The 15,721-nt window shown below is 36.5% G+C and overlaps 1 protein-coding gene across 4 annotated transcripts in view; it reads left to right on the plus strand.

Moving 5' to 3' along the window:
* Positions 1 to 15,721, plus strand: part of GPBP1 (GC-rich promoter binding protein 1) — a 122,744-nt gene that overhangs the window by 41,955 nt on the left and 65,068 nt on the right. For 3 of the 4 annotated variants that reach the window (XM_037798765.1, XM_037798763.1, XM_037798766.1), the window contains exon 3: positions 10,765 to 10,884. In XM_037798765.1, coding sequence (XP_037654693.1) covers positions 10,822 to 10,884 — 63 coding nt within the window. In that variant the 5' untranslated portion in view covers positions 10,765 to 10,821. Of the gene's footprint in view, positions 1 to 9,168; positions 9,188 to 10,764; positions 10,885 to 15,721 lie in introns of those variants that run through there. The other variant, XM_037798764.1, reaches the window with a different exon arrangement.

Here is a 15,721-nt window from a genome sequence, read left to right on the forward strand (position 1 = left end):
TGCATGCCTGGAATGAACCCCACTTGGTCATGGTGTATGATTTTTTTAATGTGTCTTTGGATTCGATTTGCAAGTATTTTGTTGAGGATTTTTGCATCTGTATTCATTAGAGAGATTGGCCGGTAGTTTTCCTTTTTTGTAGCATCTTTGCCTGGTTTTGGTATTAGATTGATGTTAGCTTCATAAAATGAGTTAGGTAGTGTTCCATTTTTTCAATGTTTTGAAAGAGTTTGAGTAAGATTGGTGTCAGTTCTTTCTGGAAAGTTTGGTAGAATTCCCCTGTGAAGCCATCTGGCCCTGGGCATTTATTTGTGGGAAGATTTTTGATGACTGATTGGATCTCTTTGCTTGTGATGGGTTGGTTGAGGTCTTCTATTTCTTCTCTGGTCAGTCTAGGTTGTTCATATGTTTCCAGGAAATTGTCCATTTCTTCTACATTATCCAGTTTGTTGCCATACAGTTGTTCATAATATCCTCTTATAATTTTTTTAATTTCTTCAGGATCTGCAGTTATGTCACCTTTTTCATTCATTATTTTGTTTATATGGGTCTTCTCTCTTTTTGATTTTGTCAGTCTAGCTAGGGGCTTGTCAATCTTGTTGATCTTCTCAAAGAACCAACTTTTGGTGATATTTATCCTTTCTGTTGTTTTTTTGTTCTCTATGTCATTTATTTCTGCTTTAATCCTTGTTATTTCTTTTCTTGTACTTGGTTTAGGATTGGTTTGCTGTTCATTTTCTAGCTTCTTCAGTTGATCCATTAGTTCTTTGATTTTGGCTCTTTCTTCCTTTTTAATATATGCGTTTAGTGCTATAAATTTCCCCCTTAGCACTGCTTTTGCTGCATCCCATAGGTTTTGGTATGTTGTGTTCTCATTTTCATTCGTCTCTATATATTTAGCAATTTCTCTTGCTATTTCTTCTTTAACCCACTGATTGTTTAGGAGTGTGTTGTTTAACCTCCAGGTATTTGTGAATTTTCTAAGTCTCTGATGGTTATTGACTTCTAATTGTATTCCATTGTGGTCAGAGAATGTGCTTTGAATAATTTCAATCTTTTTAAATTTATTGAGGCTTGTTTTATGTCCCAGCATATGATCTATTCTGGAGAAAGTTCCGTGAGCACTAGAAAAGTATGTGTATCCTGGTGATTTGGGATGTAATGTCCTGTAGATGTCTGTTAAATCTAATTCATTTATCAGATTGTTTAGGTTTTCAATTTCCTTATTGGTCTTCTGTCTGGTTGATCTATCTATAGGAGAGAGTGATGTGTTGAAGTCTCCCACAATTATTGTGGAAACATCAATTGCTTCCTTTAGTTTTGCCAATGTTTCTCTCATGTATTTTGTGGCACCTTGATTGGGTGCATAGACGTTTACGATTGTTATTTCTTCTTGCTGAATTGCCCCTTTTATTAGTATGTAGTGGCCTTCTTTGTCTCTCAAAACATCCCTGCATTTGAAGTCTATTTTATCTGAGATTAATATTGCTACACCTGCTTTCTTTTGGCTGTAGCTTGCATGAAATATTTTTTTCCATCCTTTCACTTTCAGTTTCTTTGTGTCCCTGTGTCTAAGATGAGTCTCTTGTATGCAACATATTGATGGTTCATTTTTTTTGATCCATTCTGCGAATCTATATCTTTTAATTGGGGAGTTTAATCCATTTACATTCAACGTTAAAACCGTGAAGGCATTTCTTGAATCGGCCATCTTATCCTTTGGATTATGTTTGCCATATTTTTCCCTCTCTCTATTAATATCCTTTATTGTACCCATACCGAATCTCTTTAGTACTGAACCTTTCTCCAAGTCTCTCTGTCCTGTCTTTGTTTCTCTGTCTGTAGGGCTCCCTTTAGTATCTCCAGTAGGGCAGGTCTCTTGTTAGCAAATTCTCTCAGCATTTCTTTGTCTGTGAAAAATTTAAGCTCTCCCTCAAATTTGAAGGAGAGCTTTGCTGGATAAAGTATTCTTGGCTGTAAATTCCTCTCACTCAGAATTTTAAATATATCGTGCCACTGCCTTCTTGCCTCCATGGTGGCTGCTGAGTAGTCACTACTTAGTCTTATGCTGTTTCCTTTGTATGTGGTGAATTGCTTTTCTCTTGCTGCTTTCAGAACTTGCTCCTTCTCTTCTATGTTTGACAGTGTGATCAGTATATGTCTCGGAGTGGGTTTTTTTTGGATTTATTCTATTTGGAGTTCGCTGAGCATTTATGATTTGTGTATTTATGTTGTTTAGAAGATTTGGGAAGTTTTCCCCAACAATTTCTTTGAATACTCTTCCTAGACCTTTACCCTTTTCTTCCCCTTCTGGGACACCAATGAGTCTTATATTTGGACGTTTCATATTATCTATCATATCCCTGAGGTCCATTTCGAGTTTTTCAATTTTTTTCCCCATTCTTTCTTTTATGCTTTCATTTTCCATTCTGTCATCTTCCAGGTCACTGATTCGTTGTTCAACTTCCTCTAGTCTTGTACTATGAGTGTCCAGAATCTTTTTAATTTGGTCAACAGCTTCTTTAATTTCCATAAGATCATCCATTTTTTTATTTAGTCTTGCAATGTCTTCTTTATGCTCTTCTAGGGTCTTCTTGATTTCCTTCATATCCCGTACTATGGTCTCATTGTTCATCTTTAGTTCTTTGAGTAGCTGCTCTAGGTGCTGTGTCTCTTCTGGTCTTTTGATTTGGGTGCTTGGGCTTGGGTTATCCATATCGTCTGGTTTTTTTCATATGCTTTATAATTTTCTGTTGTTTTTGGCCTCGTGGCATTTGCTGAACTTGATAGGGTTCTTTTAGGGTTTGTAGACCAGTTGAAGTCCTTATCTCTAATTTATCAGATCTACAGCTTCGTGGAGTACACTTTCTCTAACTAACCAGCAGGTGGCGTCCACGAGCCACCTGTTCTCCACAAGCCAGTTCTCCCCTGCTTAGCCTTTTTGGTGAGTGGGGGGAGTGAGTCTTGTGGGGTCCAATTGGTGTACCAAGCTTGCGTGTGTAGTTGGTGTTGCCTGCCCTGTATATGGGGCGTGTTTCTGGGCAGTCAGGGAGGGAGGGGTGGCTCTAACAATCAAATCTCCCTGGTGATCCTAGAGTTTTAAAGCTGCTGCAATAGTCTAATCCTTCAGTTCAGTCCTGCCACAGTTTGTCTCTGCCACTGACCCACAAGTCCTTGGTATTGGCGTATGGCTCCTGAGACTTGCAAGTGGGCCCCTCTTCCAGGCCGTGCACCCCGGGTCCTCTGTTGAGGGATGACTGTGCTATGTCACAGGTGAGTGCCGTACCCCCAGGGCAGTTCTGGGCTGCTGGGCTGTGTAGGGAGGCTCCCAGTCTGCTGAAATGATGGCTGAATGGGGCTTTGTTAATTCACACTGCTCCACCTTCCCAACTCTGGGACAATCAGCTGAGGTTGCAGGGAAGGCTAATGTCCACACTCAGTTTTGTGGTGTGTGCCTGTTATTTGAAGCACTTCCGTCACACTGGGTTGTGTGGGGCAGCTCTGGGCTATGGGGCTGGCGATGGGCAGGAGTGTTTCCTGTCCACCAGGATGATGGCTGTGAGCAGACAGCCCCCTTTTCTTGGGAAGTTGTGGTGTTTAGTGAATTTTCTCAGCCACTGGATTATTGTGTTTTGTCTCAGAGCTCTCCTAGTTCTGCTCTTGACTTGACCTGCCCAAATTGCAAGTCTTTGAAGCTTTCTGTATTGGGCTTCTTAGAGTAATTGTTTTAGAAAAAAAAAAAAGGATTAAAATAAAAAAAAAAAGGGCCCTCCTCAGAGATCTAATGGGTTATTGAAATGCTAAGAGACAAAGCAACCAGGGCCATTAAGGAAAGGTCCACAGGGCAGAGAGATCAGCTTTTCTTCGGGATTTGCATATGCGCCTTAGGGCCCTTCCCCTTTCTATGTTCACCAGAACTCCAAAAATCCTCTGCTTTTATTTTGGAGTTTTTCGTGTTGTTTTTTTTTCTATGCCTGTCTCCTCTCTGCTGGGCTGGCTGCTCTCAGAGTCTCTGCTGTCTGGTGTCAGTCTATCTATGGTTGGAGTTTGGATCGGTAGAATGAGTTTCTGATAAGGGCTGCCACTGCAGTTCTCCCTTCTCCTTCCCGGAGCTGACAGCCCCTCCTCCCACGGGACTGAGCCTGGCAGGGAGGGGCGCAGGTCCCCTGGCCGCAAAAACTTACAGATTTCGCTGATCTCAGCAGTTCCACGTTTTCATGAGTGTTGTATGAAGTATGACCAAAGTCAGATTGCTCTGTGGTGTCCAGTCCACGCAGTTCCTGGCTTTCTACCTACTTTCCTGGAGGAGTAACTAAAACATACAGCTCACCAGTCTGCCATCTTGCCCCACCTCCTCTATCCTTTCACTTTTAACCTCTGTGTATCTTTGGGTTCAAAATATGTCTCTTGTAAACAGCATATATATGGATCATATTTTTCTTATAAATTTAATCTGTTAACAACCAGTGTTGTTATTGTACAGGTAGTACTTTAAATATTTTACCTTTTGGCGTTTTATTTGTCAGATCTATTTTTTCATCTCTTTATCCTTTGTAGTTACTCTTACTACTACTCTTCATTTCTGTACCCTCCTCCAGGCTTCTCCTGTCTTGTTTTTAGCCAGCAGAATCCCTTTAGTAGTTCTTTTAGGGCTGGTTTCTTAACCAAGTTTCTCAGCTTCTGTTTATTTGTGAATATTTTGAACAACTTCATTTTTAAAGGACAACTTTGCTGGATAGAGAATTCTTGGCTGGCACTTTTTCTCTTTCAGTATTTTAAATATATCATATCACTGCCTTCTCTTCTCCATGGTATCTGATGAGAAATCAGCACTTAGTCTTATTTGGCTTTCCTTGCATGTGGTGAATTGCTTTTCTCTTGCTGCTTTCAGAATTTTCTCCCTCTCTCTGGTATTTGACAGCCTGATTAATGTGTCTTGGAATGATTCTGTTCATATTTATCCTGTTTGGAGTCTATTGGGTTTGTTTTATTTGCATAATTATGTCTTTTATATGGGTTGGGGGAATTATTATCATTATTTCCTCAAATATTCTTTGTGGCCCTTTTACCTTCTCTTCTTTTTCTGGGTCACCTGTGATGTATATGGTAGTGCATTTTGTGTTGTCAGTAATTTCCTTGAGCCCCTGCTCTGATTTTCCATCTTTTTCTCCTTTGTTCTTTTGTTTGCTTGTATTTGCTTGTTCTTCTAGCTCACTGACCTTTCTTCTATATCTTCAAATCTGGTGTTGTATGTCTTTAGTGTGTTTTAAAATTGTAGTGTTTTTCATTTTCATAATGCCTGTTATTTTCCTGTGTATTCTTTCAAATTCTTCTCTTTCCTTTCAGTGTCTTGTTAATATTCTTGATATACTTTATCTCTATATGCATATTTTCCTTCATTTCTTTGAATTGGTTCAGGAAATTTTGCACATCTTTGTTCCACATTCTGTCTCTCCTCCCACTTTCTGTTTCTCTAACCGGGCCATTTCTTCCTGTGTTTTAATATGTCTTGTGATTTTTTAGCTCAGATCTGGTCATGTGATTATCTTGATGGGTCTGTTCTGAAGGTTGGTTTCTCTCTTTTACCTGGGATTTAGTTGTTGCCTGTGTTTGTATTAGGGCACTGCTTTGCCAGTTCGGTCATTAGTACTTCTCAGCCAGAACGGACTTGATTACTCGTGCAGAACTGTAGCCCTGCTTTTATTCCCTGTACTTTCCGTCTGCCCAGCAGATGGCATTCTTTGTTTTCCTATTTGTTCTCAGAAGCTGTTTAACTTGTGGCGCCTGTCCGTGTTTGACTGGGCAGAGCTGAAACTGGGGATCTCACTTCCCCATCCAGTATCTGACTCAGTATTGGAGTCTGTCCCCCTCTTTCCTTGAGGTATACTTGGAGGCCACCCTCTGCTGTTTGCCTGAAGGGTGGGGGATGGGTGCCAAGAGCTGCAGTCTCTGACCCCATTTTCTCAGTCCTTTTGAACTGCTCTGAACTGGGTGTTGAAATATCCTCCCATGTCCCTCTGGTCTCCAACCAGTTGATTTGGACAGTTTCTGCCTGGCTGCTTGCTGGTTTTGGGAAATTGGTAGGTTCTGCCATTCCCTCCCTAATCCTCCATTTTGGAAACTCCTCCTTGGTGCTCTTTTGTATTTTGCACTCCCCAACAGTTGAATTCTGCCGTGGGTCCCTGTGGACTTTAGTCTCTGTGTCTGGATATAGATAGGGATCTGTCTCTTTTCTATGAGAGATTTTATAGTCTGTGTCCCTGGTGGCAGTTGGGGGGATTCTGGCCACTGTCTCTGGGCACTTCCCAGGGTGTGTGGGACTGAGCTGACGGAGAGGGGAGAGGACCTGACAGTCCAGAAAGGAAGTTTACCACCTGATATTTATCTCTTTCTTAGATTCAGCATTTGTGGGATCCTTCTCCAGTCTTTACCTTCCTCCAGAGGTTTTAGCAAGTGCCTTTCTGTAGAGTTTTGAGCAAGTGAGATTTGTCCGATTTTTTGCTGAATCTCTGAGAAGAGCTTTTCCGTAGATGTCTTACATCCCCATGTTGATGATGTCACTACTCTTCTTCATCTTTGCTGGATATGGTTTTCTTGGTTTGACAGTGCTTTTCTTTCAGCATTTTAAATATGTTTAAAATAGGGGATCCCATGTATGTGATGAGTTGCTTTTCTGGGGGGGACCTGGGTTGTAAAGTATTCAAAATTAAACCTGAGGTGGTTTAAAGGCAGGGCATTGGCACATAAAATTGCTGCAAAACTTTCTTTTTGTTTTTAAGTTGCCTTTTTCTTGATTCATGTGTTAACTTGTGTTCTAAACCTATATCTGTTTTTCAGAGGTCTGACAAAGTTGATTATGACAGTCTTTATTCAGTTTCTTGGTGTTTCTCTGGAGGACCATACCCTTGAAAATGCCTTCCTGCTCCATCATTTTCTCTGTCTGTAATGTCTTTTCTCATTAGTTAATTTTAATGCTTCAGTTATTACAAATTTAGCCATTGAGAATCTTTTTAAGTTGTCTTGTTCCTTTAACATGTCCCCATCATTATTTGAGTGATTTCTTACTTTTTGGCACAAGAAAAATAATCCAGACTTATTTTGTGATCTTGCTCTAGCTCTGGAATTGACTATTTCTCCAAGAAGTGTGGTTTCTTTTATTGGGAAGTGGTCTTTAGAAGCCAGGGTGTTAAGATGTTTGTTGTTATTGAGGTGTCACTGTTTTCACGTCCTATCATGTACAGGATTGGGGGAAATGTATCTAATACATATATTACATACATACTTATCCCTTGATGCTTAATATGCTTAATATATGATCTTAATTCATACAGTACAGTGCCACAGGATTCATTCTAGTTTTCTCTCTTCCTGTCATTAGTAGCTCTCTTGTTTGACAGTATGAAATGGTTTCATTATTCTAAATATACTTATTTGCTCACTTCCTTTGTATATAACTTGCCTTCTGTTGCTGCCACTGTCCCCAACAGGGACCTCCCCTTCTCCCTGCTTGGGTTCTGACTCCCCTTTTTCTCCCCACGTGGATGCCCTCTTTACTCCTCATGGGCTTCAGTGTCCCATGCAAGCTGTCCCTCTATTTGAAAACCTTCCTCATCCTGCTTTGGCTCTGACATCTGCGCTTGGCCAGCCACATGTGTGGATACTGTCTCATCCTTACTCTGGCTCTAACCACTAGTCAGGGCCCTGTGGCTCCTTTTATCTGCCTCACATAAGGTCTTTAGGCCTGAATTGGGAAGAGAGAGAAGAATACCCAATATTTTACTAAAATCTATTATCTGTTTAACTAGACTTATGTTGAATGGGGTATTATTCCACAAGTTTTACCAAAAAGAGAACTAGGGATGAATTTGAATAGTTGTCTTTTCTAGTTCTTGCTACCTTAATCAAGGAATGTTCGTTGTTTTGCTTAGTATTTGAAAAGTTTAACCTGATTCAAGGGCAGTAGGTAGATAGTCTATCAGTAAAGATCAGTTATCATTTTGTGGCTTTATTAACAGTTTTCAGGCAGAATTTTGCAAATTAAGAATTAGTATACCAATTTGAATGAGGAAAATAAACTGAGACTGGTATTTACTTACCAAGGTCATCCATCCTAGTAAATGGATAAGCAAAGATTTGAATCCAGTAGTGTTTGACTTAGAAATCCATATTTTTATACAAGTGGTATTTAAAAATCTAAGTTCTCTATGTCCACAGGTACTTTTCAAGAAGAGTTAAGAGCCTGATAGAAGATTTCTGTAAACTGTAATCCTGGCTACTGGGGACTACTTATTTGCTAGTTTTTGTGAAAGTCTCTCCTGTGTGCAACAGTTGATATAGGTGTACAGGAGAAAAACATTTTTAGTTAGTGTCTTTCAAATGGGGAAGGAAGAGGGAATGTAAATCAGATATTACCAAGATGTAGTTGATTAAAATAGAATGAGTAGGGTAGAGTTTTTGAAACTTTAATTTGCCTTTACACACCTGCTCTGCAAGTGCCATGATGTTAACTGGTATTGCTCTGTATCTTTTTTAGAACATGAATTAATTTCTGCCATTAGCTATTTATATTGTATTCTTTAAGAACTAGATTTAACTTAAAATTCATAAAGACATGGCAGAAGTGAATAGGTGATTTTAGTTGTTTGCTTTCAAGGAATACCTTTTAGTAGCTAACTTCATTTGACCATTGTTTTGAACTTTTAGTAGATAACTTTCCCTTAACCATTGCCTTGAATGAGACTCAAATGGTAAACTTTTAAATTACTGATTATTTTAGATTCTTTGGAGTTTCATTGCAAATTTTGTAAAACTCCATTGCTATAAAAAAGTTTTTTTATTCCCATTGAGTTATTATTGGCACTATAAGTGTTTCTAGCCAAAAGTTGTTGGAAAAGTACAAATCACAGAAACACTGTTTAATGTTTATCTTTAATATCATGAGATATAGTGTAAAAAAATCCTTTATAAATTCTTAAGACATTTTAATTTTTGTTTTTATTTCATAAGACTTTGAAGTATAATGCAAATTGGCAATAGAGAGAGAACTCAGAATGCCTGAATTGCTGTTATGTAGATTATTTTGATTAGGTACACTCTTAAAACTTTGTGTTCATGTTTTGCAGGTGCTTTATTGGAATTTGTTTCAGGTTTTTCAAATGGTACAAGGGTTTTTCTGCATGAAGCCCATGTGAGCATTTAGCATTTAAACATTTTTACTTCAATTGTGAATTAACAAGTTGTATTTATTTCTTGTATTTGAGCAACCTTAAATTTTATTTTCATAGACCAGGGTTATTTAGGATAGTAGAACTTAAAAAGTGTATTTATTTAGTATCTTGAGAGTCCTTTTTTAGTATTTCATGATATTGATATGACTTCTAAAAATCCTGCCTTAGAACTTTCATTTGATTGAAAAATTGTGAAAGTGTAAGGTAAAATAGTAGTAATCATTTTAATCATTTAAAAAATTTCATTGAAATTTGTTATGTAATTACAAGATGTGTTGTTATTAAACTTAGATATTTTGATGTAAAGCAAATTTGATTTTTGCGATTTTGACTAATAGCATATGCTGTATATAAGAATGAGTATACAGTTACTTAGCTGATCTCTGCCTCACTTAAAGAAATTATATGAATTTGCTGGTTAGATTGGACTATTAGCTTCAAACTTATATTGATAAAATTGAGATAAGCTCCCCCCAAATTAAGTTTAGAATGTTTAAGAATAGTAGTTTCTAAAATATTTAAGATACCATTGTAATGATTACAATTTAATAATACCTTATAGGAATTTTCAAGCATACTTACAAGTAGAGAGAATAGTATTATAAACCTCCAAGTACTGACATATAGCTTCAACATTTACAAACATATGAACAACTTTGTTTCATCTACTAACCCGACCCAGGATTTGCTGGTTTATTTTAAAACAAATCCCACATGTATTAGTTCAGCTGTAAAGACTTCCGTATGTCTTTCTTTTAAAATATGACCACCATCACACGTACAATAATTAGTAATTCCTTAATGTCATTTAATATCGGATTCATTTTTAAATTTCCCTGATTTTTTTCATAATTTTCTTTATAATTAGGTTGTTAAGTAAGGAACCATATAAGGGTTGTGCATTGTATTTGCCTTATTTGTCTAAGCCACTTATTTGTCGAAGAAACCATATCATTTGACCTGTAGAACATCCCATGATCTGTATTTGGCAGGTTACCTCCCTTAGATGTCCTTCATCTTGTTCCTCTATCTTGTATTTCTTACAAATTGGTTGCTAGAATAGATTACAGATTTGATGGGGAGGGGTGTATAGCATAGGTGGTACCGTGTATTTCCTTTTGCATCACATCAGGAGACACTTTGTCTGACCTACTTGTGATAAGGCCATTGTAATATTTGAAAAGAAGCTTTATTGAGGTATAGTAAATTTACTCATAGTAAAATTCACCAGTTGTTACAAGTGTACAATTTGATGAGTTTTGACAATTATGTACTATTGTACAACTATCACCACAATCAAAATAATAGAACATTTCCGTTATCCCCAAAGTTCTCTCCTGCCCCTTAACAGTCATTCCCCTTCCCCCACACCTTGGCAACCTCTGATCTGCTTTCTATCATTATAGTGTTCTTTTTCTAGAATTTCATTATATATGGAATCTTACAGTAGTAAGATCATTGTAATTTAGGGGAGAAGCATAAGAAAATAATTTTGGCCAGAGCTACAGGTCTAATTCCTTCCATTTTTATATGACAGGGACTTGCCATGAGGTGTTGAAGCCTTGTTTCACTGAGTCGGAGAGACTGGACCTAAATGGCGCAGCATGACTTTGCTCCAGCCTGGCTTAATTTTCCTACTCCACCATCATCAACAAAGGTACTCTTTCCTGCATCTCTTTCTTTTTTGTCTTTCTGTCTTCCTCTCTTTCGCATGTTCTATGCAAATGTAGTTAAAACACAGAGGGTTAATATTGCGGAGGAGTACTTTTTATATTACCATTTTACTAATCTCATAATTTTTTGTTTTATTAGTTACAAAGTCATTTTTCAGTATGCTATGAACATACTAAACCATTTACTTTCAAAAATGTGTTTTGTTGTAATTAAAGTTCCACAAATTTTTGTTCAAGCCAGTCAGATACTTTGAACATTGCTTCTGCACCTCATCTTTTTTTATAACTTCCCTTCTGATAGGTCACTTTTCTTTTTTCTTATAGAATAATCTTTTCTTTTTAAAGTGGAGGTTTTTGAAGTTTTTCCAAGTAACCAGAAGGCTTTTATTTCACATAAATAAGATTTTCAATGGCACATTATTAAACTTGGGGAATGATGTGAACTTTCCAACATTGTTACATGTTAAGGGCTCACTAACATAATAAATGTTCCTTTTCCTTAAAAATGAAAAGAGAATAGTGTGTTCAAATGTATTTACAAATATCCAAGACTGTTGGAAGGCATTGAAATTGTAGCCACTTTCAAGATGTGCTAAGAGGGAAGTTTTCCAAGGAGAGTGCTATGAATGGAGTTTTGAGCTTAGAGTATATGCCACCAAACAAATAATAAGTCTGATTGTACAGCAGGGAGTCACCAGTAGTAGTATTTTTTGGTTAAATAAAAGTCATACATCACAGTATTTTTGGTCACATACCTTGTTAGTATAGGGAAATGTTGATGGGCTTTTCCTGGATTGTCTGTCATAGTTTACAGATACATAAAACAATCATGAATAAAAACAATCATGAATAAATAGATGTTACTGTTTAAATATTTGCCTGTAATGAGGAAATCACAGTAGAAATTAGGATAGAAGGAGCCCATATAATTAAGAATTCAATTCTTTACTTCCAAAAAAAGTTAATTCTCAATTATCTTTATCAGAAATAACAATTTATCTTTTGTTAGCACTTTTGAGATTCTTATAATTTATACTTTGGGTTCAGTCAAGCTATGTTCGTTTTAGGTAGACAGTAATTTTTCTTAGGTGTTTTGACTTCTTTTCTAGACTATAAGTCCTGTCAAAGCAGTGATCGATTCTAATAACTACTTTGTTTTCTACAATACTTTGTGCTCTATACATGTTTGTTGAGTAGAAGAGACCACACAGCGTTCATTCGGACATCTCTATGCTTAAAATTACTTTAATGGAAATCATTTACTGTAAGTGGCCCTCTTTTGGGTACCACTACTGAAGAAAGAAAAGCATTGCCAGTTAAGTTAGTGTGTTTCAATTTTAGAAGCAGTTCTGATTTTAGAGATGATAAAATGTAGAAAACTGTCCACTTTATTATTTGCATAGTGGCAAAGGAATAAGTGAGATTGTGATCATCTTATTAATCAAGCTCTACCATGTTGAGGCATTCATTCCTCTAGGAGTACAAGCAGTTCTTAAAATACCATTTATTATAAAACAGCCCTTATGGGAACAATTTCATAATTTGGAATTTGCTCTCTGACAAACACCTGTCAGACCATAATAAATTTACCCTATAATATGTTGAAAAAAAACTGCATGGAAGTGACAAAATTCTCCTAGACATTAGAATTTTAGAATTTGAAGATTGCTCTTAGTGATCATTTAAACTTAACTTCTTATTTTGCAGATGGAGTGTCTGGAAGGTTAATTGATTAGGTTTTCACATAGCTGATTAATGTGAGTCTAGACTAGAATCTAGTATGTATCTCCCATTTGTGCTCTTTCTGTAGGACTCATTTTGGAATACTGTAAAATGACTTAAGCATTTCATTTAATAGACCGTAACAAGGGATTCCAAGTTGTTAGGGAATGGAGACTTGTAATGAATACTGCTGAGATCACTACTTAGTTCTGTTTGCCCCTTTTCCCTTCACTTGTAGGCCTGGAATTTGCGCCTTTTTTTCTTTTCTGTTTGCTCCCATCTATCCTTTTAATGCGTTCATTTTTTTTTTTCTAGACCTACTTCAGAGCCTTGTTGGATGTGGGTTTCCTGCCTCTCCCTTTATTTCTTTTTTCTGTTTTGTTAATTTTCTCTGAACTAAGTACAAAGCTTGTTTTCATATTTAGGGATTTTCTCTGCTAACTTACAGCAGATCGGTGAAAATTACTAGCATCTGCAAAGTTGGTTACAGAATGTTAACAAATGTAAATTATTCTTTTCTTCCCTCAGATATTAATTTGAGATAAAGATTGGTGTGTGTTGTTATGTGTGGTGAAATCCTTACTACATTTTAGAACCTGACTCATGATTGATCTGATAGGATGTTGATGATTTTAATTTTACTCTGGTTGCCTAATCAGAGAAGTCTAAATTACTTTCAGAAAATTATCGGTTTGGGCTCTTAACGAGCAGTATTTGAAAATTAACTGTTTTCTCAAACCTTTACCCAAACTGGTTTTCACACACACCTGTACACCTTTTAGTGATGCCTTTTTTATATCCTCTTTCTTATCCTTTCACCTCTCACAATCAGTATTCACAGATTATAATATGTGATCTTGTTCTCTGCTTGAGTCTTTTGCTTATTTTTATCATTGCCTGCCCATTAACTTTTTTTTTTTTTTTTTTTGACGTTTCGCATCATTTATTCTTTTAAAATTCTTAATATTTTTTTGGCCTTTGGATGAGTATCGTCATTTTTTAAGTTTTCTTAGGATTTCAGATCACTTTATGCAGAAGTTTAACAGATTAATACAATCAGTAACCTAGCTGTGCTATGTAGGGGCATAACTTGAGAGGCACCATGTGTAAGTCTGAAGAGAGGGAAGCTGGAATCAAATGAGGAAATTATCATACTCCACTAACAAGGGTAATAGGCAAGTACACAGAATATAGCACATTCTCACTACAGTAATCTCTAACTTTTACAAATTAGACACATTGTATGTGGAAGCAGTGTGCTCATTTTCATCATTTTATTTCCTAACACCGAGTGAAGATAAATATGCTCATGTAACATCACAGATCATTTGAAAAGGAAAATAAAGGTATTGACTTTTAATGCTTTTTCATTTGTTAGTAAAAAAGCAGGTAGACATCAGACTGTATTTTTATACTCCCCACTTTATTTTGAAAACAACCTTTTCTGATATATATCCAAATGAATTTAAAATTACAGTTATCTCAGAGTACACAGAAATTACCTGTATTCTCCTGTAAATGAAACAGTAATAAAAGAACACTTAACGTATTATTTAGGGACTTGAACAGTACAGAATTCTTTGGTTTCCAGTCTTTTCAACTATTTTTTTCCCATCTAAGCCAATATGTAATATTTGACATTTGGGTTATATGTGCATATAAAACAGACGTATTTGTGAAAGTGAGCATAAGATAAAACAGCATATGGTGTCCTTTCTGAATATAAATTTTCAGAGACAAGGTGGTCCAAATGGGAACGAAAAGCTGACTTCCTCATGAAATAAACTAGATAAAAATTAAGAATAATGCTAAAGATTTATTCCATAAATCATTCTCTTTCCTATCCTTCTAACATACAAGTGTGCACTCTGGGTATGTGTGAATCAAAATACTTCCAGTCAAGGTTGTGAATTCCTGTATCTAGGGATATCTAATTCAATAAAAAGCCCTGGGGTAAAAAGAGAGGTAGTTTAGGTGAATAGAGGATGTTTGTCCATCAAATTATACATATTGACTTAATAAAGAGGTAGATTATTTAAGAATCTCAGTGGGCTCAGATACTGACTTGGGCCTGAAAGTGATGTTTTAATTACTTACTAAGATCGTAATTAAGCATATTAGAATCTATCCATCACTGGATTAGTATCTTAAGGTTAAGTATGGGAAAGAAATGATTGTTACAAAACACACAAAACATTATATCTTATGGTTCTATTTTTTTTTCCCACTATTTTTGTAATTGGGGCAAGATAAGTGGTCCAGTATGTTTAAGAACATAAATGTACCCCATAAACTTCTGAATCAAAAATTTTTATTAATTCTTCTGCCAAACACAATAATGATTTCCGTCTACAGTTATTTTTAAGATAAAAACAGTAAGTCAATTGTAAAAGTTGTGGCTATGAGCTCTGAAACATTACACTTTTAACAAACTGATTGAAAAACCTAGAACATCACTGTAAGGATGTTAATCATTGTTGGCCTTCAGCAGTGAATGGATGTAGCTTTATTGTGACTTCCTCAGAAATGCTTTGCAGCACATAATACTGCTGGTACACAGACTCAAAGTCAGAGTCGTTCCCATAACAGGTACCTTTAATAAGTTGTTTTGTGGATCATAGCTCCCAAGTAGTTCAGTTTTCGCGCTGCAGTTTTTTATTTCATACCTTTTCTATTCGTCTCTCTCAGATTGCTTTTGTCCATGCATAGTATATAATCAAAAGTCTTTGGTAACCTGCTGGGCAACATGATTCATAGGAATATTATGTTTCTTCATGCAGTTTTGCCCTTGATAATCAGGAGGGTTTTCCCATCTCGTAAGTGGATATTGCGGCACTGTTTATCCTCCAATTATATGAAATATTTTGATGAGTTGCATGTTTTCTGAAAACTGCTTCTGCAGTAGATGGTTGACAGATGTTACACAAACATACAAACAGCACGAGCTTGGGCGGCAGCCTTGCCATCTTCTCAGGAGCAAAGAGTGGTAGAGAGTGTCTGCCCTTTAATCTTGTCTGGAAAAAATGGAACAGACCTTAAATTACTGTTAGGTTCTCTATTTCAACTTATTGGAAGTTCAGTTTGTTTGAAAGGATGATG

This window comes from Choloepus didactylus, chromosome 11, assembly GCF_015220235.1.
Source record: "Choloepus didactylus isolate mChoDid1 chromosome 11, mChoDid1.pri, whole genome shotgun sequence".
In the NCBI taxonomy this organism is placed as follows: Eukaryota; Metazoa; Chordata; class Mammalia; order Pilosa; family Megalonychidae; genus Choloepus; species Choloepus didactylus.